The 25,365-nt window shown below is 44.3% G+C and overlaps 1 protein-coding gene across 12 annotated transcripts in view; it reads left to right on the plus strand.

The window, feature by feature from the left end:
* Positions 1 to 24,763, plus strand: part of SEMA6D (semaphorin 6D) — a 254,875-nt gene extending 230,112 nt beyond the window's left edge. For 4 of the 12 annotated variants that reach the window (XM_028706505.2, XM_028706504.2, XM_028706507.2 and 1 more), the window contains 10 exons: positions 565 to 782; positions 900 to 1,031; positions 2,147 to 2,302; positions 4,858 to 5,031; positions 6,923 to 7,063; positions 7,152 to 7,229; positions 8,898 to 8,989; positions 9,373 to 9,429; positions 15,964 to 16,131; positions 20,250 to 24,763. In XM_028706505.2, coding sequence (XP_028562338.2) covers positions 565 to 782; positions 900 to 1,031; positions 2,147 to 2,302; positions 4,858 to 5,031; positions 6,923 to 7,063; positions 7,152 to 7,229; positions 8,898 to 8,989; positions 9,373 to 9,429; positions 15,964 to 16,131; positions 20,250 to 21,556 — 2,523 coding nt within the window. In that variant the 3' untranslated portion in view covers positions 21,557 to 24,763. The remainder of the gene's footprint in view (positions 1 to 564; positions 783 to 899; positions 1,032 to 2,146; positions 2,303 to 4,857; positions 5,032 to 6,922; positions 7,064 to 7,151; positions 7,230 to 8,897; positions 8,990 to 9,372; positions 9,430 to 15,963; positions 16,132 to 20,249) is intronic. The other 8 variants (XM_028706508.2, XM_028706511.2, XM_028706509.2 and 5 more) reach the window with 8 other exon arrangements.
* The last annotated feature ends 602 nt before the right edge of the window (positions 24,764 to 25,365 follow it).

A 25,365-nucleotide genomic window follows, 5' to 3' on the forward strand; every position in this document is an offset into this window, starting at 1 on the left:
TGGCGGGGGGCAGCAACACGAGCCTTTTCAGTGGTTGCCTCTCCCCCCCCCCCACTTCTGCAATGCCCTCCCCAGGGAGGCACTTCTAGTGCCATCTTTACCCATTTTTAGATGCCAGGCAAATACTTTTCTCTTTAGCTGGGCTTTTAGATCTTAATTTGATGGGTGGCATTGTGGTCCGTTGCCTAAGTCCTGCCTTTTATTTGTTTAATTGTGTGTCCTTACATTTTTGTTGTATGTTCTTGATTCTCCGCCCCCTCCCTCACTATTTTTATTTGATTTTACAAATCCCCTATATGGGTCCTATTGTCAACATTTTCATCTTGATTCATTTTAACATAAGTTGGTTTGGGTCACTTGGTGAGAAAAGCGACTAACAAAAATAATGGATAAATAATAAATACATTGAGAAAGGTTCCCCACCACTGCCCAATGGAGTTGGCATAGGGAACCTACAAGCAGTTGCTTTCCTTTTACCAAAGTTGCTGTTATAACACTGGTGGTTTTCCAGATGGATTAGTTGCCAGCCTGACTTTTCTCCCTTCCTATTGTCTCCCACGCAAGGCTGTGTACTCCCGCGTAGCTCGCATATGCAAAAACGACATGGGTGGCTCTCAGAGGGTGCTGGAGAAGCACTGGACGTCATTCCTGAAAGCGCGCCTCAACTGTTCCGTCCCCGGGGATTCGTTTTTCTACTTTGACGTGCTCCAGTCGATCACAGACATAATAGAAATCAACGGAGCCCCTACTGTTGTCGGCGTATTCACTACGCAGCTTAACAGGTAAGAGATGAGCGAAAAGAGAGAGGGAAGTTCTCCGGTTCACTGCCGACGCTTAATCCGTCGCCGCTTTGTTGCCTGGCTTCCCTGCAACTTCTTCTCCTGTGTGTCTTTTTACAGCATCCCCGGCTCAGCGGTGTGTGCCTTTAGCATGGAGGACATTGAGAAAGTCTTCAAAGGAAGATTTAAGGAACAAAAGACTCCAGATTCTGTTTGGACAGCTGTACCTGAAGACAAAGTACCAAGGCCAAGGTAAAAGAAATAAATGGATGATAATCTGTTATCAGAATGTTGTTGTCATGGCCCCATCTGTACAGTTGCTTTGGAATCAGTGAAGAACACGTTGGCCCATCCATGTGCCTCTGGCTGGGAATTGTGAGCTGCTTAGAGCTCAAATTGGTTGATGGAAATGCAGCATACAAATAACAGATCAAATCAGTGTTTATGCTTAATTTCAAACTGCACCTTGCGCATGGCAAGGGGGCAAGGCCTCTGTCTTGCATGCAGAAGTACCTAGGTTCAATCACTAACAGCTCCAATTAGGACTGGAAGGGACCCTTGCCTGAAACCTTGGGAAACAGCAGCCAGTTAGGGTGGACAGTGCTGAGATAGATGACCCAATGGTCTGACTTGGGGTAAGACAGCTTCTTGTGTTCTTATGTTCCGATGACAAATGGCTCAACTAAAGGATTTGTTTGCCCGCCATGTTCCTCCTGGAAAACCCTTAGTTTAGTGCTGAATCAGAGCAAACAGCAACTGGGTTTTCTGATAGCAGATTGCCATTTATTCTGATTTACTGCAAAAGAGCAGGTTTTCTTGGGGAAAAGGCAAAACAGCTCAAACCCAAGCTTAGAAAGCAGAAAATGGCTTTATATATAAAAGGCAAGCACTGAGACGCATGTGAAAAGTGATACATGCACTAATTAAAGTACAAATACAGAGATTTTTGAAAGACTTGTTGGAGTAGGAAGTTCTTCAGTAGGGATTGAGAAGATGATAGAGATTGCACCTGTCTGATATTTAATGGAAGAACATTTCCCCCACCTGTCCAGATGTTGAGAATGAGCCAGGAGTGGGGAATCAAAGGCTTGGCACCTCAGCATGCTGCAAGTAAACCTTCCTAAAAATGTGCAAAACCCCAAAATCTAGACAGAAATTCAGATGACTCCCTCATCATGAACCTGAAATAACAAAGCAATTGGCCAGCCTTGTGCTGAGCGATTGTCTCAAATGGTCCCAAAGTAGCAGTTTTCGTTTGGACTCCAAATTCATTTTGCCTTGGCTGTTCGCGCTGCTCCTTCAGAATTCTGCCCCTTCCCTTCACTTTAAAAAAAAAATATGGGAAAAAAATGTTGCTTTCCTTTCAGACCTGGGTGCTGTGCAAAACACGGCCTAGCAGAGGCTTACAAAACCTCCATTGATTTCCCAGATGAAACCCTCTCTTTCATCAAATCCCACCCTTTGATGGATTCCGCCGTTCCCTCCGTCATTGAGGAGCCTTGGTTTACAAAGACAAGGGTCAGGTAAGGAAGGAGGCCTTGTTGCGACACGAGGCTCAGCCGCTGCACATCTGAAACGTAATACTATGCCAGCCACACCGGGCAGGACTTTGGGGAGATCAGGGTTTCCTACACGGGACTGATTAAGGCCTCATCTGCGCTATACATTTAAAGCAGTGCTATGCCACAGTCATGGCTTCCTCAAAGAATCCTGGGAACTGTAGTTTGTTAAGGCTGCTGACAGTTGTTCGGATATCCCCTGTCCCCCTACAGAGCTGCTGTTTTCACAGTGGTTTAACAGTCAGTCCCCCTTCCCAGGGAACTCTGCAATTCGTAGATCTGTTGTTGAGGGTTTCCATGTGCCCTCTTTTTTCTCCACTACATGTCCTCTTTTTCATGGGTAGAATCGTCACAGTGATCCATAGTTAAAAGTAAGGTAAAGGGACCCCTGACCATTAGGTCCAGTTGTGACCGACTCTGGGGTTGCGGCGCTCATCTTGCTTTATTGGCCAAGGGAGCCAGTGTACAGCTTCTGGGTCATGTGGCCAGCATGACTAAGCCGCTTCTGGCGAACCAGAGCAGCGCACGGAAACACCATTTACCTTCCCGCTGGAGTGGTACCTATTTATCTACTTGCACTTTGACGTGCTTTCGAACTGCTAGGTTGGCAGGAGCAGGGACCGAGCAAAGAGAGCTCACCCCGTCGCGGGGATTTGAACCGCCGACCTTCTGATCGGCAAGTCCTAGGCTCTGTGGTTTAACCCACAGCACCACCCGCGTCCCTTATAGTTAAAGGTAGAGGTCTTCAAATGTGTCCTCTTTTTTGCTCTTCAAAATATGGCAACCCTACATCATGTTCCAGACATTTTTGCCTCTGTCCCCACCACTGGTATGTGCCGCCTGCAAAAGCTTGCCCCAAAGGGGGAAGCTCTTCTCCTCAGATTTAAACAAGCAAATAACTACATACTTCTTTGGATCTAACCAGAGGTTGTGCAGTATGGGAGAGCTGGTTCTCGCAGGTGTCACAAAGAGCAGGACTATGTGTGATAGCAACCCATGGCTGGCCATGCGCAGGGCAGAGTGTACATGTCTGGCATAATGTTGTGCTCTGCTTTCCTGCCCCTGCGGCCAATGATGTGAAGCCCAGGGTTGCGGTGGGAGGGCAGGGAGATGCAAAATGCAATGTTGTCTGACGTGGGATCTTTATCTTATTTACCGTTTCTTCTATATGGCTTTGTATTTCCAAACAAATAAAAACCTCAATGTGTTTTGCAACCCAGCTCCAAGCATCTGACATAACATTGCAAAATACCAAAACAAAAAAAACCCACCCTTACAAATGAAGATCAAATAATGGAGAATAGACATTTAAGATGGCATGATTAACAGGAAAACAAAATAAGCATTGTTACAGAATTGGCTTTGTTAGATTTTCTATACAAAAATGCCATAAAATTCCATCAGAGAGCATCATTAACAACTGAACAAAATAAGAGGCTCCTCTACCCCTCAACCCCAGTAACCTCTCCCAAGTACATTCTTGAAAACGTTCCACATGCAAACCTCACTCTTAAGCATTCCCAGCAACCCTGCAGATAACACAGCCAATCCCCAGCCAAATATTTGTTGCAAAGCAAACATCTGGTCTAGAAAAAATGCCTGGCAGCATTAAGCGTGATTTACACTCGGCTCTTCACCCACCTCCATCTAGGATGGTACAACATGCTATAAACAGCAACATAGCTTATCTTTCCTCCAAGGAGCTCGAAGTTCTCCCCCTCTTCATTTCATCCTCACAACCCTATGATGGAAGTTAGGTTGATTGACAGTGACTGGCCCAAGGTCTCCTAGTGAGCTTGCACCACACTGGCTCAAATTGCCCTGCAGAGTTTCTGAGTGAATCATTCCAACCGCAACCCATTGGCTTTGGTGGAGAAAGGAAACACAGTGCGACCCTCGATATGCCTACTCAGAGGCAAGTTCCACTGAGTTCAAGGATTGCCACATCAGCAGAGCACTTATTCTAGTCCCCCTTGAACGGGTATCAGGTTTCTTGTCATTGACACGCTAGCAAATTGGCCACCAAGCTGTGGGGGATGTCTATGGAAGCATGAGCTAGCATGAGTGGGATTTGATTACAGTTGCCAAAACCATAAATGGTTCTCCAAAACCACTTTGGAGGATGAGTCCGAGTCTTTGACTGTCACTCAGCTGTGTTTCCAGACAGTGACTATTCCGGTTGTTACTCAACTGTTCACAACACTTGGCTTGTTAAACATAGCATTCCTTCCCTCTCATTCCTTAGTGCAAGGATGGGGAGCCTTTGCACCTCCAGATGTCCCAGGACTGCAACTCCCTACATTCCCGGCCATAGGGCCATTGGGACCTAAAAGCATCCCCCAAAGTGTTGATTGAAAACAGCATAAATAGAGATGAGTGTATAATTTGGTGTTGTTAGCTGCTGCCTCCCCAAACCAGGCAAAAGCAGTGGTACTTCCGTATTCAGGACCTAGGAGGAACAAGTTTTGGGGGTCTCTAATGTGGAGGAATTATTACACAGGAGATCTTGGTCTTGACAGGTATCGGTTGACAGCGATCGCAGTGGACCACTCTGCCGGCCCGTATCAAAACTACACAGTCATCTTTGTTGGCTCTGAAGCTGGAATGGTACTTAAAATCTTGGCAAAGACCAAACCTTCTTCTTTGAATGACAGCGTGTTACTGGAAGAGATTGATGCATACAATCATGCAAAGTAGGTATACTTTTACAAGAACTGCTCGGTGACATTGTACAGCGTCTGTCTCGTTTGAGTCACTTGCTGCTTTGCCACCTGATTTAAATGTGTTTCCCACCTCACCTCCTTGTCTGATGCTTTCCCAGCGCTCAGGGGAATGTTTATTTGAGCAACATCTGAAAATATTTGTGTGCTCGCCTTGCATTCTAATTCCATGTGCATGCCGCTCTTAAGTCAGAAAAAACTGCCCTATTCCTCGGTGTAGGAGCAGTCCCTTGTTTGCTGACGAACACATTCAAAACACATTGGTTGATACGTACTAAGAAAGGGTACGGGACCCATCAGAACATCCAATCAGAAAACAATTGAGGGAAAGTTTCCCTGTGGAAATTGTAGCGTTTGTCCAAATTGCAGTTGATATCATTCCAAGGGATAACAAGGGATATCAGAGCAAAGGTTTTTATATGGATCAAAGCCTTTTTTACTGGGCCTCTTATGGAGGAAGGGTGGGATATAAACATGGTACTGACAGTAATGTATGTATGTAATACAAAATAAGTGATCTATATAGTGGCAAAGGGACGCAGGTGGTGCTGTGGGTTAAACCACAGAGCCTAGGGCTTGCCGATCAGAAGGTCGGCGGTTTGAATCCCCGCAACGGGGTGAGCTCCCGTTGCTCGGTCCCTGCTCCTGCCAACCTAGCAGTTCGAAAGCACGTCAAAGTGCAAGTAGATAAATACCTTCCCGGCGGGAAGGTAAATGGCGTTTCCGTGCGCTGCTCTGGTTTGCCAGAAGTGGCTTAGTCATTCTGGCCACATGACCTGGAAGCTGTACACCGGCTCCCTCAGCCAGTAAAGCGAAATGAGCGCTGCAACCCCAGAGTCGTCCGCCACTGGACCTAATGGTCCGGGGTCCCTTTGCCTTTACCTTTATTGTGGCAAAGGACCCACCAGGCACCACCTTGCCACGGGCTCCCTCCACCCTCTATTAATTTAGGAATCTGTTCTAGCTTCATAAATCAGCAGTTTGCCATATTTTCTCTCCCACCCTTAATTCTATCGAGATCAACCCATATGTCTTCCTAAAAGCTCCGAGGAAATTGGGCTTTTCTTATTCCTGGCATGCAGTTTTTTCATAGATGGATGTAACCCACCTCATAGTAAATTCAGAAGCGATAAACCGGATTAAAGTTTAGCCAAGTTACAGGGAACCAGGCAGAGGGCCTTCTCAGTAGTGGCACCCGCCCTGTGGAACGCCCTCCCACCAGATGTCAAAGAGAAAAATAACTACCAGACTTTTAGAAGACATCTAAAGGCAGCCCTGTTTAGGGAAGCTTTTAATGTTTAATAGGTTATTGTATTTTAGATAGATAGATAGATAATACTTTATTCGGCTATAAGCCCACAAGGTGAAACCAATCAATAAATAAAATAGCATTTTACATTCTAAAATATCAACTAAAATATTTCAACGCATAATCTCCTTCACGTTACATACAATCTCTAGATGTACCATATTGTGGCCTTGAATATAAAGTTGGTGGATAGAGTTTACTAGATTTTTAATAGTCATGCAGCATTCCATGAAGTCTTTTATATGAAAGAACTGAATTCAGGAATCTGGCAACCTGTAATGTTCTATAAGAGTCAATGTCCTGGAGTAGATAGGCTAGATGTGATTCAGGTGGTTTAGCAACAGTTTCCAAAATGATTGAACTCAGAATCCTTGATCGGGGAACAATATTGTTGTATTTTAGTATTTTGTTGGAAGCCGCCCAGAGTGGCTGGGGAAACCCAGCCAGATGGGCGGGGTATAAATAATAAATGATGATGATGATGATGATGATGATGATGATTAGAAGGGGGTCAAAAGAAATAACAACACCCAAATTTCTTGTGTAACTGAACAGGTGTAATGGGGATGGTGAAGAGGACAAGAAGGTCATCTCCCTGCAACTGGACAAAGAGCACCATGCCTTATTTGTTGCATTCTCCAGCTGCGTCATTAGAATTCCACTCAGCCGCTGCGAGCGTCACGGGTCATGCAAAAAGTAAGCCCTCTCTGTCCAAACGTGTCTATACAATGGAGTGCACCAAGGTTGGGAGGCGGTAAAAAAGGTTAATTTCCTCTCGCCGCAGGTCTTGCATTGCGTCTCGAGATCCTTACTGTGGCTGGCTGAACCATGGGACTTGTGGAAGAGTGAAATCAAGCATGTTGTAAGTAGCAGGATTTTTAATAAATAAATGGCAATGCCTTTAAATAGGTTTTAATATGCAGCATGGGTCAGGTGTTCTTGAAACAGAAAGTCATTGGTTGAGATGTGCAGAAAGGACCTCATAAAATCATCTTAACTACCAACTACCGTATTTTTTGCTCTATAAGACTCACTTTTTCCCTCCTAAAAAGTAAGGGGAAATGTGTGTGCGTCTTATGGAGCGAATGCAGGCTGCACAGCTATCCCAGGAGCCAGAACAGCAAGAGGGATTGCTGCTTTCACTGCGCAGTGATCCGTCTTGCTGTTCTGGCTTCTGAGATTCAGAATATATTTTTTCTTGTTTTCCTCCTTCAAAAACTAGGTGCGTCTTGTGGTCTGGTGTGTCTTATAGAGCGAAAAATACGGTAGTTTCTGGGCTCAATTTATAGAGGGGTTAATAATCTTGTGAAGCTTTAAACCATCTGGGACCAGGTTGTCTGAAGGGCCGTTTTCACCCATATGAACCAGCTGGACAAATAAAATTTAACTTTGCTCTGTGGCCCATCATTAACTAATATCTGGTGGGATGGTACAAGGTACAGGACCATCTCAGTGATGCACAGGTGTGGACATTTCTCCCTGGGGAAGTCCCAACATGGGATCAGGGTTGTGTGAGCGTAGGAACATTAGGAGAGCCCTGCTAGATCAGACCAAAGGGTTACCAGTATCCCGTTTGATATAGAAGCCAACCTAATGTCTCCGGAAGCAGGACATGAGTGGCAGAGTGGTGACAATAGACCTCACATTGCAATAACCCAGCAACTGATAATTCATAGCCATACTGCCTCTGAATCTGGACATGATATTTGTCCAACTCCCCAATACCGTGATCAGAGGAGCTAGTAAACGTATAAAAGGTTTTATGGTGCCTCGTTGCCAGGGAAAGCAGGGCAGGGAACTAGTGAGTCAGATTGTGTTGGACAGCTCTGTCATTAGATAATTTGAGAGGCATAGTGTTAAGTTCTCCTGAGCAAGACCCTTTGGGATGAATAGAAGTCATAAGCCAGGCATAGGCAAACTCGGCCCTCCAGATGTTTTGGGACTACAACTCCCATCATCCCTAGCTAACAGGACCAGTGGTCAGGGATGATGGGAATTGTAGTCCCAAAACATCTGGAGGGCCGAGTTTGCCTGTGCCTGTCGTAAGTAGATACAACACCACTTGGTCGTATTCATCTCTGCTTCCCGTTCATTTCACTGGGGCCTGCGTAGGAAATCTTCCCTGTGGGTTGGGTATTATTTGGCCGTGGCTATTTAACCCGCTTGAAGTTGCAAGGATTATTGTGAAGAGGGCATAGCCATTAAATGGTTGAGATTCCAAGCAGAGGTCACTGAAGACGAAATCTCTTCCCTTCATTGTATATCCAGCGTCCAGCTCCCCTTAGCAGCAGCCTTTCTCAACCTGTGGGTCCCCAGATGTTGTTGGACTACAACTCCCATCACCCCTAGCTAGCAAGTCCAGAGCTCAGGGATGATGGGAGTTGTAGTCCAACAACATCTGAGGAGGGACCCACAGGTTGAGAACCGCTGCTTAGCAAATGCTGAATGAACATGTTTTGCGGCTTTTGTGTTTCTTTTGAGAATGACGGTGGCCATTGGTTTCTTCCCCAACTAATGCTGTTAATTGCAGGTTATCTTTGTTTGTTTCATACAACCACAGCGTTGGAGGATATGAGCAAGATGTGGAATATGGCAACACCGCACAACTCGGGGATTGCCACGGTAAGCGCAAGTCCCAGGGCCAACTTGAGAATGTGGCATGGTTTGGTTTGCGGGCCACACTCTTGTCGGTGTGGATGTCACACAAAAATGGCACGGAGCACCCCGCCCCCTTGTAAACCATTTAGCACAAACCTAAGCCACTTGATCTTGGGTGGTGGAAACCCCCCCCCCCTTGGCCATTTTTCTCCCAGCCTTCATGTATTGTTCATGAAGGTCTAGATGTCAACTTATTAAAACAGGTATTCCCCTCCCCTTTTCCTTTTTTCCCCTTCCTTTTGGGTGAACCTATTGTGTTTTGTTTTCTGATTTTCAGCTTTGGAAATCTATTTTGCTTTTCCTTTCGGTTACTTTTCACTGATTACGTGTTCCTTTAATTCTTTTAGAAATTTTGCCTACTACAACTACACCAGATTACAAAATATTTGGCGATCCAACATCTGGTTAGTTTTTTTCAATCATTTTTTTCTCCTCCCCCCCCAGTTAATGGAACTTTTCTTTCCTTCAGTTCAGCATTTTCAGACAGCCTCGTCCCCCTTTTCTTTTTTACTTTCCTTTTCCTCCTCCCTTTTTCTTTCCTTTGGTGCAGTTGGCAAGACCTCCATATTTTTTGCTTTTCTGCTTTTACTCATCTCTCTTCTGATGGTCAAGGAACAGCCAAGTCTTTCTCTCACTTAGCACTTTTCACCTTGTGTATCTGCATGCTTAAGAGCTCATTGTTAATTGAGACACATCTTTTATTAAGTGAAAGAGCCTGATTAACATAGATGACATTCTCACTGCACGAAATTTCCACTAAGCTTCTACTCTTTCCCCCTCCACTCAACCATGTCTTCATGAATGCTACCCTAGCAGTTAGATGCCTGGTCCACTTCATCTCCTCCCTTTCCTCCTCCTCCTCCTGTGTCGTCCCGGCTATTTATAAAAAGCAAATGCACATTTCCCCCCTGAAATGTGTATTTCTGAAATGTTGGAAATGTGTTGATATCTTCAAAGGTTTTCAGAAATGCATTTGTGCTAATAGCATCATATCCACTAATAGGTGGCATTTAGCATCAGATCGCTTCAAGTTTTATGTGCTTCTTCCAGAAAAATTACAGAGCAAATGAGGGGACGGCTTTGCCTTTAATAAGCTGTTGGTAAGAGTGAGAAGGATGGGGGGGGGGGTTCCCCCTCCCACTCGCTTGCATCACAGGACTTGTCTTTGTTCTTCCTTTACAGAGGAAACCCAACCATTCTCCAAACAACAGGCAAGCTTACAATAGGCTTTTCATGTCTGCAATACTATTTCAATTGCCTACATATGGATTTCCCCCCTCCTAAACTCTGATCCCTCAGCTCTCATGCGGCAAGAGAAATTACACAATAGCTTTCCAAGAGGTGTCTTGGTTTAGGTACTGAAACATAGAGTTCAGTTCCAAAAATCGGTGGTCTGGGATTTTGTGTGTTGTTACTGAAATCTCAGCATCTTACCTGAGTAGGAAAAGTAACAACAGTAAGGAAAGTGGTTGTAATATAGCGCACAGTTAGATATGTAAACTTAGAATTAAAAACTGAATACAAAAAGAATTTCCTTGCCTGGATCATTAGGAAAGGGATCAAAGATAAAACTGCTAATATTACAATGCCTTTTACACATTGTAATTTACTATGGTGTGGCCACAATTTAATAATAAATAAATAAATAATAATACCCCGCCCATCTGGCTGCATTTGCCCAGCTACTCTGGGTGGTTTCCAACAGAACACTAAAATACAATAACCTATTAAACATTGAAAGCTTCCCTAAACAGGGCTGCCTTCAGATGTTTGGTAGTTATTTTGCTCTTTGACATTTGGTGGGAGGGCGTTCCACCGGGCGGGTGCCACTATCAAGAAGGCCCTCTGCCTGGATCCTTGTAATTTGGCTTTTCGTAGCGAGGGAACTGCCAGAAGGCCCTCGGTGCTGGACCTCAGTGTCCGGGCAGAACGATGGAGGTGGAGACGCTCCTTCAGGTATACTGGACCGAGGCCGTTTAGGGCTTTAAATGTTTTGGTTCAGTTCTGGTTGCCACACCTCAGGAAGGATATTGTAAAGCTGGGAGAGGTGCAGTCCAGATTATCATTTGGGGGCGGAAAGAAAGGTTGCAGCTTACACTGAGTGAGAGGGGTAATATGACCAGACTATGGAGAAAATGTAGAAGGGGAAGTTTTTCTTCCGCTCTCAAAATATTATAATATATGTGTTATACATTAATAATAAAGTCAGTATTTTAATGGAGACCACTTTGAGGTATGCATAGAGCGATATATGTAAAACTATGACAAATAAATACTAGAACTCAAGAACATCCAATGATATGGTAGAATATTCAGAACATTTCTTCACACCGCATAGTTGCCATCTTGGGCAGCTCTAAGAGCAAATTTGACAAATCCATGGAGGCTGAGAGGATTAATGGCTACTAATCATAATGGCTATATTGTATGGAGGCAATACATCTCTGAATAGAAGTTGTTGGAGGACACAAGTGGTAGAGGAACAGCACTTTTCCAACTTGGGCTTCTCATAGACATTTGGTTGGCCACTATGGGAACAGTGTTTGGTCTGATCCAGGAGGAATCTTACTTTTTAGTCCAACATTCAGTTTCCCACCAAGGTTAGCTAGCTGCCCACTGTCTCTGTATGTGGAGGTATTATGTATTATCATCATCATTAGCTCTTATACCTGACATAGCTGAGTTGTGGTTTGTCTGTCCACCTGTCTGTCTGTCCACTCGCTATGCATTCAGAGACCTCTTGAGATATCGCTGCCAAACTTAACACAATGATTCCCAAGAGAGAGGAGCTGGTTTCCCATCTATGTTTGGCTACTGTTGTGACACCGCTTTACATCAAGATGCTGGACTGCAACATTTTGGACGCCTCTTAAGATAAGGTCAAAAGGGACGCGGGTGGCGCTGTGGGTAAAAGCCTCAGCGCCTAGGGCTTGCCGATCGAAAGGTCGGCGGTTCGAATCCCCGCGGCGGGGTGCGCTCCCGTCGTTCGGTCCCAGCGCCTGCCAACCTAGCAGTTCGAAAGCACTCCCGGGTGCAAGTAGATAAATAGGGACCGCTTACCAGCGGGAAGGTAAACAGCGTTCCATGTGCTGCGCTGGCTAGCCAGATGCAGCTTTGTCACACTGGCCACGTGACCCAGAAGTGTCTCCAGACAGCGCTCACCCCCGGCCTCTTGAGTGAGATGGGCGCACAACCCTAGAGTCTGTCAAGACTGGCCCGTACGGGCAGGGGTACCTTTACCTTTACCTTTAAGATAAGGTCACCAGATTTTGCATGATGGTGCCTGAGATGCAAAGAGCAGTTGCAGGACTGTTTGCAAAAGAGCTTTCAAACAGCCCTGCACTGTGCTTTGACTGTGTGTTCTTGTTCCCAGAAGGAGAAGAGACATAGCCTTGCTGCTCCCAACTATGTTGGACTTTAAAAGCCTCAATTAGCACAACTCCCAAGGCCAGATTGTGGTTTATCATTGCCTGGGTTGGGGCAGGGAATGGCACACACAGCCCTAGAAACTGACAGAGTGCATTGCCCATTTATAATCTCAGTATTTTTCATAATACAGTGGTACCTCGGGTTACATACGCTTCAGGTTACATACGCTTCAGGTTACACACTCCGCTAACCCAGAAATAGTGCTTCAGGTTAAGAACTTTGCTTCAGGATAAGAACAGAAATCGGGCTCCGGCGGCGCGGTGGCAGCAGGAGGCCCCATTAGCTAAAGTGGTGCTTCAGGTTAAGAACAGTATCAGGTTAAGAATGGACCCTCAGAACGAATTAAGTACTTAACCCGAGGTACCACTGTACTTGAAACCATTGAGAGAATTCTCAAGCAAAACCAGCCCTTACAATTGGTGGGCTATATAGGTTTGAAGGGTTGTTGGCATGTCTGTTCACTATGCATTTGGACTTAAGACCTTGTAACCAAATTACGCAACTGGCTTTGGATAATTTGATAATTTAAAATAAGGCAGGCTATTTCAAGGGGTTGGTCTGCAGGGCAAGCCTTGCAGGGGGTTGGAACCAGATGATCACCAGAGTCCCCTTCCAACTCTACAATTCTGTGATTTGAAAGGTTCCTGGGAGCAGGGGACTTGTCCATGTTTGGATACAATGGGACACCATTTTGTATCAAGATGGCAGACTCAACCTTTCAGAGCTGCACCAGTGCTTTGGTTTCCCAGAATTCCTGAGCAGCACAGGAGGGAAATGAGCAAGGAGGCAGGTGTCAGAATATGAACCTAAGAAGAGTGTGCTGGATCAGACCAGGGGCCAACCAAGGTGTTTGTGGCAAACCTGCAAGCAGAGCCCAAGCACACTTTCCCCTCCTGCAGTTTACAGCAACTGATAATCGGAAGTATTACTGCATCCAGCTGTGAAGTCAAGCATAGCCATTGATAACCTAATCATGAACTCGTTTAATCCTCCTTTAAAGCCATCCAAGATGGAGGCAATCTCTGCCTCCTGTGGGAGGGAGTTTCACAGTTCAACTTTGTGCTGTGTGAAGCAGTACAGTGGTACCTCGGGTTAAGTACTTAATTCGTTCTGGAGGTCCGTTCTTAAGCTGAAACTGTTCTTCACCTTAGGCACCACTTTAGCTAATGGGGCCTCCCGCTGCTGCCGTAGTGCCGGAACATGATTTCTGTTCTCATCCTGAAGCAAAGTTCTTAACCCGAGGTACTATTTCTGGGTTAGCGGAGTCTGTAAACTGAAGCGTATGTAACCCGAGGTACCACTGTACTTTGTTTTATCTGTGTCGAATCTCCCAATAGAAGCTTTGAAGCCCTGTTTGTAACAGGGGCATCAGTTCCCTTTTGGTGGCGGGGTTTTTTTTAGCATTTCCATCCCAAATTCTTCCTAAATGGTTAGACTGCTGCTTTTTTCTTTATTTCAAAAGGCAAAATTCCATGTTGGACTTCAATGAGAGCACAATCCAGTACAGAGTACGCTCCTCTGATGTTTCCTTAATTCTATCTGCCAATTACAATTTTTTTCCACATGCTTTTTAATGCTTCTGGAAGTTTGACAGCAGACGATTCTTTGATGCTATTTGCACTTCTGTAATGAAACAAGAATGGTGTTTGATGGATTTTGTTTGTCCAAGAACTAATTCTGGTGGGGAGGGAGGAAAGTCGCAGTTCCCTTGTGTGAAAAATGTGCCCTTTCTGCCTGTGCATGAATGGATGAAGAAAAAAATCAGGTTTACTTTTAAATGTTGACATGATGCACTTGATTCCCACACTGTCGATTAACAGGGATTTGTAAGTCACGTTCACCCACAGCTTTCCACTGCAGATATGCACAGGAGGTTTAGAAATTGACACCACCCCTGATGTCAACATGAATTGTGGCATATGAGCTCTACTACAGAATGCTACGAATACCAAGTTTTGCTTTTGTCCAGTTATATCAAGCTCCTGGCCCTCATGATTACAGACCAATTGCCTGAAAGCTTCCTTGCCATTTCTGATAAAGGCTCACACCCATTCCTATGAATCCACCATAGTTATACAGTAGCTGGTATTGCTGTAGCTCGAGGCACAATCCTTTTTCCCTTTTCCTTTTTGCAAGTGAAAGTGAGATATCCAGAACATCCACACCTGCCATATTCTTCCCAAGGCACATTAGAAGAGGCCCTGTTGGCACTGCAAGAGGCTGGACCTCATTGATGCCATAACACTAAATGTTACACATGCTAGAAGGTCTGGGGGGAGATCTCAGTGAGACCTTTGCTCAGTCAGCATGAGCTCCTTACCTCTCTGTACATACCGTATTTTTTGCTCTATAAGACTCACCTTTTCCCTCCTAAAAAGTAAGGGGAAATGTATGGAGCGAATGCAGGCTGCGCAGCTATCCTAGAAGCCAGAACAGCAAGAGGGATTGCTGCTTTCACTGCGCAGCGATTCCTCTTGTTGTTCTGGCTTCTGAGATTCAGAATATTTTTTGTTCTTGTTTTCCTCCTCCAAAAACTAGGTGCGTCTTGTGGTCTGGTGCGTCTTAGAGAGCGAAAAATACGGTATATTGTTTCTAGTCAAAATGTCTTAAACACACACAGAGAGAAGTATGGGAAATAAAGTCGCAATAAAAGTATGACAAGCATTCCGTACTGTCTTGTCTCAATTCTGCACCCAGAGGATTGTGTACATAGTATATAAATCTATGCAGAGCTTTGTTTTGCAAAATTGATTCCACCAGCTGGATGCAAAGCAAGACACTCAAGTTTAGAATGAATCCCCCCATCATAAATGTGTTAGGGAAAGGGGATTAGCTCTTCAAATGCCTTTTCTGTGGTGGCTCCCCAAATGTGGAATGCTCTCCCCAGGGAGGCTTGTCTGGTGCCTAAAGATATGTAATGAAGATAAAAAAATTCCTTTTTACCCAGGCATTTGGCTAATGAGACAATCAATGACCTTTTAAACTCGGGGGGGGGGCAGTGGGAGGTTATGGTTTTATTTTTTATTATGTTACTTGTTTTTATACTGTAACCTGCCCTGTGATCTTCGGATGAAAGGCAGTATATAAATGTAATAATAATAAATTGACAGGGGGGAAAATCAGAAACCCAGCCTGACACAGAATAAGGCAGCTTCCTCCATTCCTAAATTCTGCTCCCCCCTTCCATTTTCCATCTTCCTTATTGATTTTATTTAAGCACCACAGTCATTGAATAATGGCAATAATTCGCAATACATTTCCTGTCCCTGACTTTAAATCTGATTTTAAAGAGCAAGTCACAGTATAATGCCGTTGTTCCTCGTGCAACTCCTATTAAGCCTATTCTCCAAATACAATTTAGCAGTCATCGCGCAAAGTCACTAACTGTTGAGGGTTTCATATAAAAAAAGAAACACACACACACACACACACACACACACCATAGAGTGGGGGGCAGGAACCTGACTGCAATGCACATTAATGAAAGCAAAATCTGTTTGCCACCACAGACATGGCGTTACCCTCAACTTCTGTTACCACAGTGGAAAGTATCCCAGTTTTCTCACCCAAAGTGATTGGTTCCTGGAAACCTAAAGTGACTGGCTCCCGGAAATTTGTAGCCCAAGATGACCCAAACACCTCTGATTACTCTGATTCATTACCAGGGGTCCCGAAGGGTAAGGCCTAATCAGGGGTTTTATTACGGTTGAAAGGAAACCTGATAGCTTCAGCACTTTCAAATTCAAACGCTTGTTCTTATCAAAATGTGCATGCAATATCATCCTTTGTATGTAATAAAAAGGTGTAATTTTGGCCAACAGAGCAGGGAGGAGGGGGGGATTTGGGAGACAAGATGAGCAGCAAAACAGAGTTTGCATCACTGTGTTGAGCACTTTGTTGAAAACTCCTGCTCATCCTGTTATTCTCACCCCCAGCCAAATTTTGTTGGCATACGCATTTTGTTTTGCATACGCATTTATTGCATGCTCAACAGCGCATGCCAGCCAAGCATCAAATCCCATTGAGTTCAAAGGGGCTTACTCCCGGAAAAGCGTCCTCCTGCACCACACTGCCTTTTGTGTACTTTGTTATGGGTCTGCGATATTCCTTTTGGCTAGCCCACAATGTCGAAGTTTTACTCTCTCGCATAAGGCTCGCCGCAGCATAGCTTTGCAAAAGTAATCACATTAATCCACCACAGCAGAAACGAGAGCATTCTGGCTTTTAACAAAAGACCCTCAAAAACTCTTGCAGCACAAGCTTCCTTCCAATTGCTGCATCCTTTATCAGCGCTAAGGTGTCTTTCTGTGAGATACACCTCAAAACTGTGGGAGTCTGAGTTTCCTAAATCTCTCCCGCTAAGCACAACTCCACATGTTAACATCACCACAAACAGTGGGTTAAGCGCCATGTAAGAAGAATCATGTACTCCATAAAGGGCAGTGTGGTACTGCATGGTTGACCGTAGGTACATAGATCAGGCAGTGGTTCATATACTGTGACTGTTTGATCTGTGTATCCATGAGGAAGTTGGGGAGGGGGAAATCCCTGCAAATAGCAGCTTCTGCATTATGAGGTGTCAGTTGGACACAGATTGGAGAGGCCTCCATTAAAAGGACGCTGTACTATTGAGTCCTTTGAGTGATGTTCGCTCTCTCTCTCTCTCTCTGCCTAATCCAGCACATAGGATTGTTGTGAAGATAAAAATGGAATAGCCCATTTCATCCTCACAACTGAAAAATAAATGAGAGAGTGTGTGGGGCCCTGGGTCACCAGTGAGCTTCACATCTGAACAGGCCCCTCATCTTCTCATCCAAACTGGCTCGTCCTCTGTTATATGGATACCCAAACTGGACACCTCATAGTAAATGGCACATATCTGCATGATCCTTTCTTTTCTCAAAAAAATAAAAAATAAGTCATAAGTTCTCAAGCAAACCTTTCACATTCAAGTATTCAGCGAAACGTATCAGGTTTCCTTTTGGCCATTGGGGCAGCGCATTCGTAATTTGCTTCAGGTGTTTCTTATCGCTTGGTTGTCCTTTAAAACGAGTCTGCTTTTGCCAGGATTTGCTCACGCACTCTCTCAGTCACGCTCGGTAGCGTTTTCTGTAGTAAGCCTTTCTCAGCCTTTCCCCTCCTTTTCCCTCTTCTGCACAATGCCATTAAAACCAATAACCCTGAACCTTTCAACTCTCTTCAAAGGCCTTGCCTCTTAACACACACACAAACCACACATAACACTCTTCTTTGTTTTAACTTTCCCACTGTGCCGAATAACACAATTAGGTGCATTCTGCCAAACTAACATCTTCTTAACGGTGCAATGTCTGTGGTTGCTTTAAATAAAAACAAAAACCTGCAAGCTCTGATATTAACGTGCAAGTTAGATTTTCTTTTCCTTTTTTAATACTATTGTTTAATCTTCTAGTACAAAATTTAGTGCATTCTATATTATGAAAACTACTAATACCTCTCATTAGCCGGATGGTTTTTAAATGATGCTCTGTTCCAAAAGTTCATTACTCACTGAAGTCTAGGCCTTAAAATGCGTGGGTAATCTTGACTTCTTTTTTTAAGCTGCAGAGAATACCACTTCCCAAATAGCAAAGTGAGAAAGCGTTCCTTTTGGAGGGGGGTAAAAATATTAGCATAGTTCTAACAATGCAAATCTGCACATTATAGAGTTTTGCACAATATTTGCATAATCCTATCTCACTTTTGATTCTGATTCATGAGTCGGGCAGGAAATTGAAAGAGAAATCCTTCCACGAGTTATTAATTGCAGCTTGGCAGTGTAGCACCTTCTAACCTCAATTTTCTAGCAGAAATCGTTAATGTTAATACCACACCAGCTACTATTTGTGAGTCTTAAAAGGATATTTCAGGACAGAGTGTGCGCATTTGGATTCGCAGAGTGTAGTAATGCTACTCATATAGTCCAGTTCTCCAGATTAATAGACACAGAGGTGCAGGTCAGAGATTGCCAGCCTATCAAGGGAAGTCTCCTTATGCTTGTGATGGCATCTAGAATGGACAGCCATTAAAGGCAGCCATGGAAAAAGAGCCTTCCGTCTAGCCTTCCTGGCCTGCAGAGAGGTAGATCTGCTGTCTGCTCACCCCCATAACTAGGATTTGCTTCCATTTGCAAAAGAAAATGGCCTCTCCAAACTGGTAGCATTCCTTTTTCTCTCTTGTGGTGGTTCTTCTTGCCTGCAGTTGGGAAGGCAGCGTAGCAGAGAGGTTGGCTATTTTCTCAGTCATTTAGGAATTGTTAACTCTCCTGTGTAACAATAAGCCACCCTGTGAGGTTTTTTTTTAAAGCTTATTGTTCATTGTTTTGTCTTATTAACTGAACGGTGGTTTAAAATGTCTTCTTATACTCCGCCCTGAGATCAGTTTGATAGAGGGCAGGTCGTGAATGCTTTCATAAATAAAATAAAAACCAGCTGCCAGACAGAACAAGGAAGGCAAACAGCTGCTGATATTGTAGTTTCCTTGGTTTCTGGAGCAAGGAAAAGCATGGCACTGCTATAAGGACGAGTAGGCAACATCAATGCACTCTCTCCCATTAGAAGTATAGATAGACCTAAGTAAGAGCTTGACCAGGTCCCTGCAGGTGCCCGTAATAGCTGTAAGATCCAGAGCAGAGGTGGAGACCATGTAGCCCTCCAGATGTTGGACTACAACTCCCATCATTCCTGTTTGTTGGCCATGCTGGCTGGGGCTGGTGATAGTCGGGAGTCCAACAACATCTGGAGGGCCCCTGATCCCAAGAGCCAAGCAGGCGTCAGGGAGGGGAGCAACTGTAGAACAATACCCCTATTAAGAGGGCAACGTGAACTGGTCGGCAGGGTTCCTCCAACAGCCATGCCCTGCTTGATGCCTGTGGTCAGCTTCGAAAAGTTAGCTAAGAGCAAAGGGCCCAAAAAGGATGAGTGGAAAGACCAAACTGCAGCACAGTGCTACAGCAAGCCCATGCCATCATTTCACATCCTTCTGATCTGACAGCCCAGCATAATGGCACGGCAGCCTCCTAAGCCAGCAGAAATATTTATCTGGGCACAGGGGGCAAAGAATGAAGGGCAAAATCTCCAAAATTGGAGGGGGGCTGTATCAGTGTTGTGGGGTTGCTCCACCAAACTGTAACTCCACCAAACTGGACAACTGGAGCGCTTTCATTGGATTGAAATGATGGACAAATGGATTAGACATCCATATTATCACAGAGATGTTGCATATTAATGTATATGCATGATGCTGGTGGTGTAAATTGGGGAAATATAACACATCGAATGTAGGCTAAATTATGGTGGAGACCAACTCTAAACATGTTCAGATGTTCAGTGAGGACTGTTTCGTACATGGGGTGCAATCATTGCCAACTTCAAGCAATTTCAGGTTAGGATTAGGGGTTAAGGTTAGGGTTAATGTGAGAGTTATGAACGTGCTTCAACTTTCTCCCATTAAAATAGATAGAAATTGTGCTGGATTGTGCCGGCTATGTTTTTAGTCTCCACCTGAATTAGATACACCAGAAACCACTTAGCACTTAGAAACATCTGTTGGTATATGTATATATACACCACTAATGACTCCCTGAGGAGGATAGCCATGTCAGAAGACTTGTGATTCCTACCCCTACTGTGCAAATCTCTCTCTCTCTCAAGTGCAGTGGTGCTAGGTTTCTGTTATGTCTGGTTAGTACTGCAGCTTAAGATAAGCAAGCTTTGTTTTACGGTCATGCAGAATAAAACACGCTCTAATCTCTCCATACCACATGTGTTTGTTGTAGGTGTCAGGTGGGAAGTCCAGTCAGGAGATTCTAACCAAATGGTGCACATGAATGTCCTGATCACATGCGTCTTCGCCGCCTTCCTGCTGGGAGCCTTTATTGCAGGCGTGGCTGTTTACTGTTACCGGGATATGTTTGTGAGAAAGTCCAGGAAGATACACAAAGACGCAGAGTCAGCTCAGTCCTGTACGGACTCGAGCGGGAGTTTCGCCAAGCTGAACGGCCTCTTCGATAGCCCAGTCAAGGAGTATCAACAGAATATCGATTCTCCCAAGCTGTATTCAAACTTGTTAACAAGCAGAAAAGAGATGCCGCCAACCGCCGACACGAAGTCCATGATGATGGTGGACCACAGAGGCCAACCACCAGAACTGGCAGCTCTTCCAACACCAGAATCCACGCCGGTGCTGCAGCAAAAGACTTTGCAGTCTATGAAAAGTCAGATGGACAAAGCGCAGAACAACCTCAGTGCTTCTAGAAAAGAAACTCCTCTGAAGAGCCCTCAGTTTTTCCCGTCTAGTCCTCCACCTCATTCTCCTCTAAGTCACGGACACATCCCCAGCGCTATTGTTCTTCCAAACGCCACCCACGACTACAACATGTCCTTCTCAAACTCCAACGCACACAAAGCAGACAAGAAGATGCAGAACATGGACCACCCGCACACAAAGTCATCGGGCAAGAGAGACCACAGGAGGTCTGTGGATTCCAGGAACACCTTGAACGATTTCCTGAAACATTTGAACGAAATGCCTAGCAACCCCAAAGCCATTATGGGAGACCTCCAGGTGGCTCACCAAACTTTAATGCTGGATCCCATGGGAAACATGACTGAGATCCCGCCTAAAGTTCCCAACAGGGAAGCCTCTTTGTATTCTCCTCCATCCACCCTTCCGCGAAACAGTCCGACGAAACGGGTGGACGTCCCTACCACGCCGGCGGTACCCATGACCTCTTTGGAAAGACAGAGGGGCTACCACAAAAATTCATCGCAGCGGCATTCTATATCAGCCCTCCCTAAAAACTTAAACTCGCCCAATGGCGTGCTGCTGTCGCGGCAGCCTAGTATTAACCGCGGGGGATACATACCTCCCGGAGGAGGCTCAAAGATGGACTACATGCAAGGGGCACCAGTGAGTGTCCATCTACAGCCTTCCTTGTCTAGGCAAAGCAGTTACACGAGCAATGGAACGCTCCCTCGGACAGGGATAAAGAGGACACCCTCCCTCAAACCAGACGTGCCACCCAAACCCTCGTTCGCTCCCCAGACGCCTTCAGTCAGACCACTGAACAAATACAGCTACTGAGACTTGTGTATTCTGTCAAGAGGTGTGGGATGATGTTGCAGGACAGACAATAAGACAGTGACTTGCTTGTCATGAGAAACACACACACACGGAGAGAGAGAGAATGAACAAGCCGCCAAAGAACCTGTTCTTACTCCAGCAACATCTGGGATTTTGCCACACACCTGGCTTAAAGCAAGGCTCAGCTTGCTAAACAGATTATAACAAAGGAAGGTGCTGGCCCTTCACATTTCTTTTGTTTGGAGCAGAGGAGACATGTAGCACAATGGGAGGGGGAATTACCTGAGCAAAAGTACTTGGGGAGGAAAGGGGGAGGGGGAAAAGATCTGCGAGCAAAAATACTTGAAGATAATAATAATAATAATAACGATAACAATAAAATGGGGTTCATTTTTAGACTGCCATAATGTGTAGTCTTCCCATGAAATGTGAACATTTTAATATGTATGCATTTGCCTTGCCTCTTGCACAAATGTCAGCAAATGATAATGTCTCAACAAGTATGTTGGTTAATAAGCAACTTGCTGAACTTTGGTCTCTAGTCCAACTGTAGCATTTTTCTTTTCCTCCAAAGGATGACATTTTTGTTTATGATGAGAATAAAGGTGTTTGTGTGTGAGGGTGTGAGGGTGTGTGTGCGCACAAAGCTGGGAGGTATTCAATCTCATTGCATCTTTTAAGTTACAGAAACGTTTACATTTGAGTTTGACTAAACAGACAGATGGCTCTGGTTCAGATTATTTTGGATTGCATGAGGTGTACAGCAGATCTCATGTGGGAAGCTTTGTGCTGTCAGATTTCTGCCCTGGGCAGAACTAGTTACTATGTGAAATGGTGCAAATGTGCTCATTCTAAATTATGCTGCTATAGAGTCAGATGTCTAAATTCCAAGTGTAGCATTAATAGAGGTCCACGGCAGTAGGGATGGTTTAAATCAGTCCATTTTGGTTTCTCGTTTTCCTGATATTCAGTTCGGCCAATTTCTGCAGCAGTTTGGAAATTTTTACTTCAGATAAATGCAAATTCCAAAGGGTTTGCATGGTGCTTTGGGAAGCACAAATTAAGGTAGGTTAACATGAAAATGCGAACCGAATTGATTTCTCCCCCATCTCCAGTGCTCAGCTGGTCTTTCAGTCCACCTGACTTCCCAGCCTGAATGCAAACTTTAGGACTTCTAACTGTTCTTCATCCAGAACAAAGTTTCCATTATGGTTAGACTCCCTAGTTAAAAAAAGCAGTTCATTTGTTTGTTTTTAAACACCGCCTTCTCCCAAACTGAGACAAAATAAGGCAGGGGGAATGAGAAGGGCAACGAAAGGGGGAAACACGACATTCCCAAGTAGAAAAGACCCTAAGAGAAAAAAGGAGATATTTTCCAGATGCAAAGAATTGCTTCATTGGCCCCCAACAAGCCAGGGCTGTTCATGTACCCACCTGTATTTAGCGAACAAGGAATTGAGGAGCAAACCTATGGCTTGTATATTTGCTTAGCCCAATGTGGGATAAGAGGAACTACTGCTCCCTGCATCCATGGCAAGTGCTTACACCAGCCTCTCCCAAGCTGGTGTCCTCTGGGTGTTTTGGAGGACAACACAGCCGTGCTGGCTGGGGCTGATGGGACTTGCAGACCAGAACATCTGGAGAGCACCAGGTGGAGGAAGGCGGGTTTACACCATCATAGGCTGGCCCCTCCTCACTCTGAGATGTTTACTTGTGAGGCATATGTGAGCCATGTCCCTTTTCTACAAAAGAAAAGACAGAAGAGAAATGTGGAATAAGATGTTCACATAATTAATATTATTTTGTAGCCCTTTCCAACAGAAATGAAGATACATCAGTAAGGCTGGGCAGGATCCGCCCAAGAAAAATTTGACAGTAGTGCAATCAATTTGTTTAGCTTGTGGTTTCTCCATAGTCATGCCGGTAATGACAATATTCTGTAAATATTCTGTGTGTTTACCTGGATCTGTGCATTTTGTGCCTTATTCATGAAAATGATTTCATTTCCTTTTTAAAAAAGAAAACCCTACACTAAACCCCTGTCAAGTGTTCTCGGTAACAGCACATCACAATTCCCCACATGCCAGCTGTAAGTTCTCTCAACAGTATCCGAAAAGATGAAAGAAAGGGGGGGGGGATATCCCCACAAGAACAATTAATTAACAATGGAAAGGCAGCCTCTAAGCTGAGGAGACAGCAGCATTAAATCAACCTTTTTCGCGCTAAACATCCCACCCCTAACTAGCTTAAGGATCAAACAGTTATAATGTGAAATCATATGAGGTTTCTGGGGTAATGGAACACCTGCTAAAGCTGAGCACACTTCTTACTGGGCTGCTATGGTGCGTGTTTGCAGCTGATGTTCATCACAGATGGTGATCTTAGCTTGCAAATGATGCCCTAGTACTTGTATGCTGAACGTTGCCATCAGCATATAGCCCACACAGGGGGATAGTCGTGAGCTGATAGGACAAGTACCTTCCATCCAAAACACTGGCTTCTATTTCATGTTAATCAGGGAAAGAAAAGATCTCCGTCTCTCTCTGTCTCAAATAAAAGGGATCCTTGTTCCTTAATATATAGAATTATTCTCCCTTTTCCATTTTGTATGTTGACCATTGAAGACCTTTACTTCCCCCTCCAAAAATACTTAGGATCGTTTTCCCCCCACCTAAAAATATTTTCACTCTTGCAACTAATAATTTTAAAATGAGAATCAAATGACAAAAAAAAAATTGACTTCACTTTACAAATAGTAATGAATAATACATACTTGTGTGAAACGGAAACATAAATGTTATGTGAACCCAAATAACTTTCTGTAACATTGTGCTGCCTTGTTAGATGGTAATGTGAGTTCGCTCAGTATTTATGTTGAAATCTTTTTAACATTCAACATAGTCTTTATTCTGTTAATTTATAATTTTTGTTGGGTTTTGGGTTGGGGTTTGTTTTTTTTAATTAAAAAATAAATAAAAAACATGCTTTATCCATTTGTGCAAAGGTAAATGCAGATTGTATCTTTTTTAATGGTACAGCTTATAAAAGTAACCCTAAAAAAAAAAAAATGAAAGCTGCTCTATATGGTCTATAGAGTACTTTAACATGTATAGATATCTTGTAAACTTGTATTGTGGATGTGTAAATAATACGTCCTTTTGGGTTTTTAACACCGCATGTAAAGTCAAAATAAACTATTCAAAAGTAGCAAGCTTCTCACTTGATTATACGTTTAAAAGCAGTCAGCATAACCCAATCCCTATGCTAAGCTTTTGGGAATGAATGGGAAACTGCACATAGGTAGCTGCAGCCCATTGCCATTGCAGGTCAGGAACCATCTACTGAAGCGAGTAAAGCCATCCATGCTGGGAGGAGGAGTTCATTTCATACAACATAGCACCTGCCATCTCCAAGAACCCACTGAATTGGTGGCATTATGTCTTTTAATGCAGCTTGCTGTTATTTTCCTAGGACTTGCACATATGACCTACACATGCTAGTCTTTTAACCCTGTTTCTGAAGTTTCAAGATGGGCAACTGCATTTACCTCTGTGTCTTTTCACTGTTCATACCTGATTCATAGAATAGGCAGGGATACCGGGCATATTATGACACCAATGGTCCTCCAGATTACAGGCGTTGATCCATATTTGGCCCGCGGCATCCTTGGGCAGCTGCTGGAGCCACATCACCCTGACAGTGTGTGTGCCAGTCCTCATTGTCACCACCAATAGCGAATCCCAGCTGCCATTTTGTTTCCCCCTCAATGTGCCAAAATAAACATGCTGTCTGGATCATCATGGGAATGA

Source organism: Podarcis muralis, chromosome 14, assembly GCF_964188315.1.
Source record: "Podarcis muralis chromosome 14, rPodMur119.hap1.1, whole genome shotgun sequence".
In the NCBI taxonomy this organism is placed as follows: Eukaryota; Metazoa; Chordata; class Lepidosauria; order Squamata; family Lacertidae; genus Podarcis; species Podarcis muralis.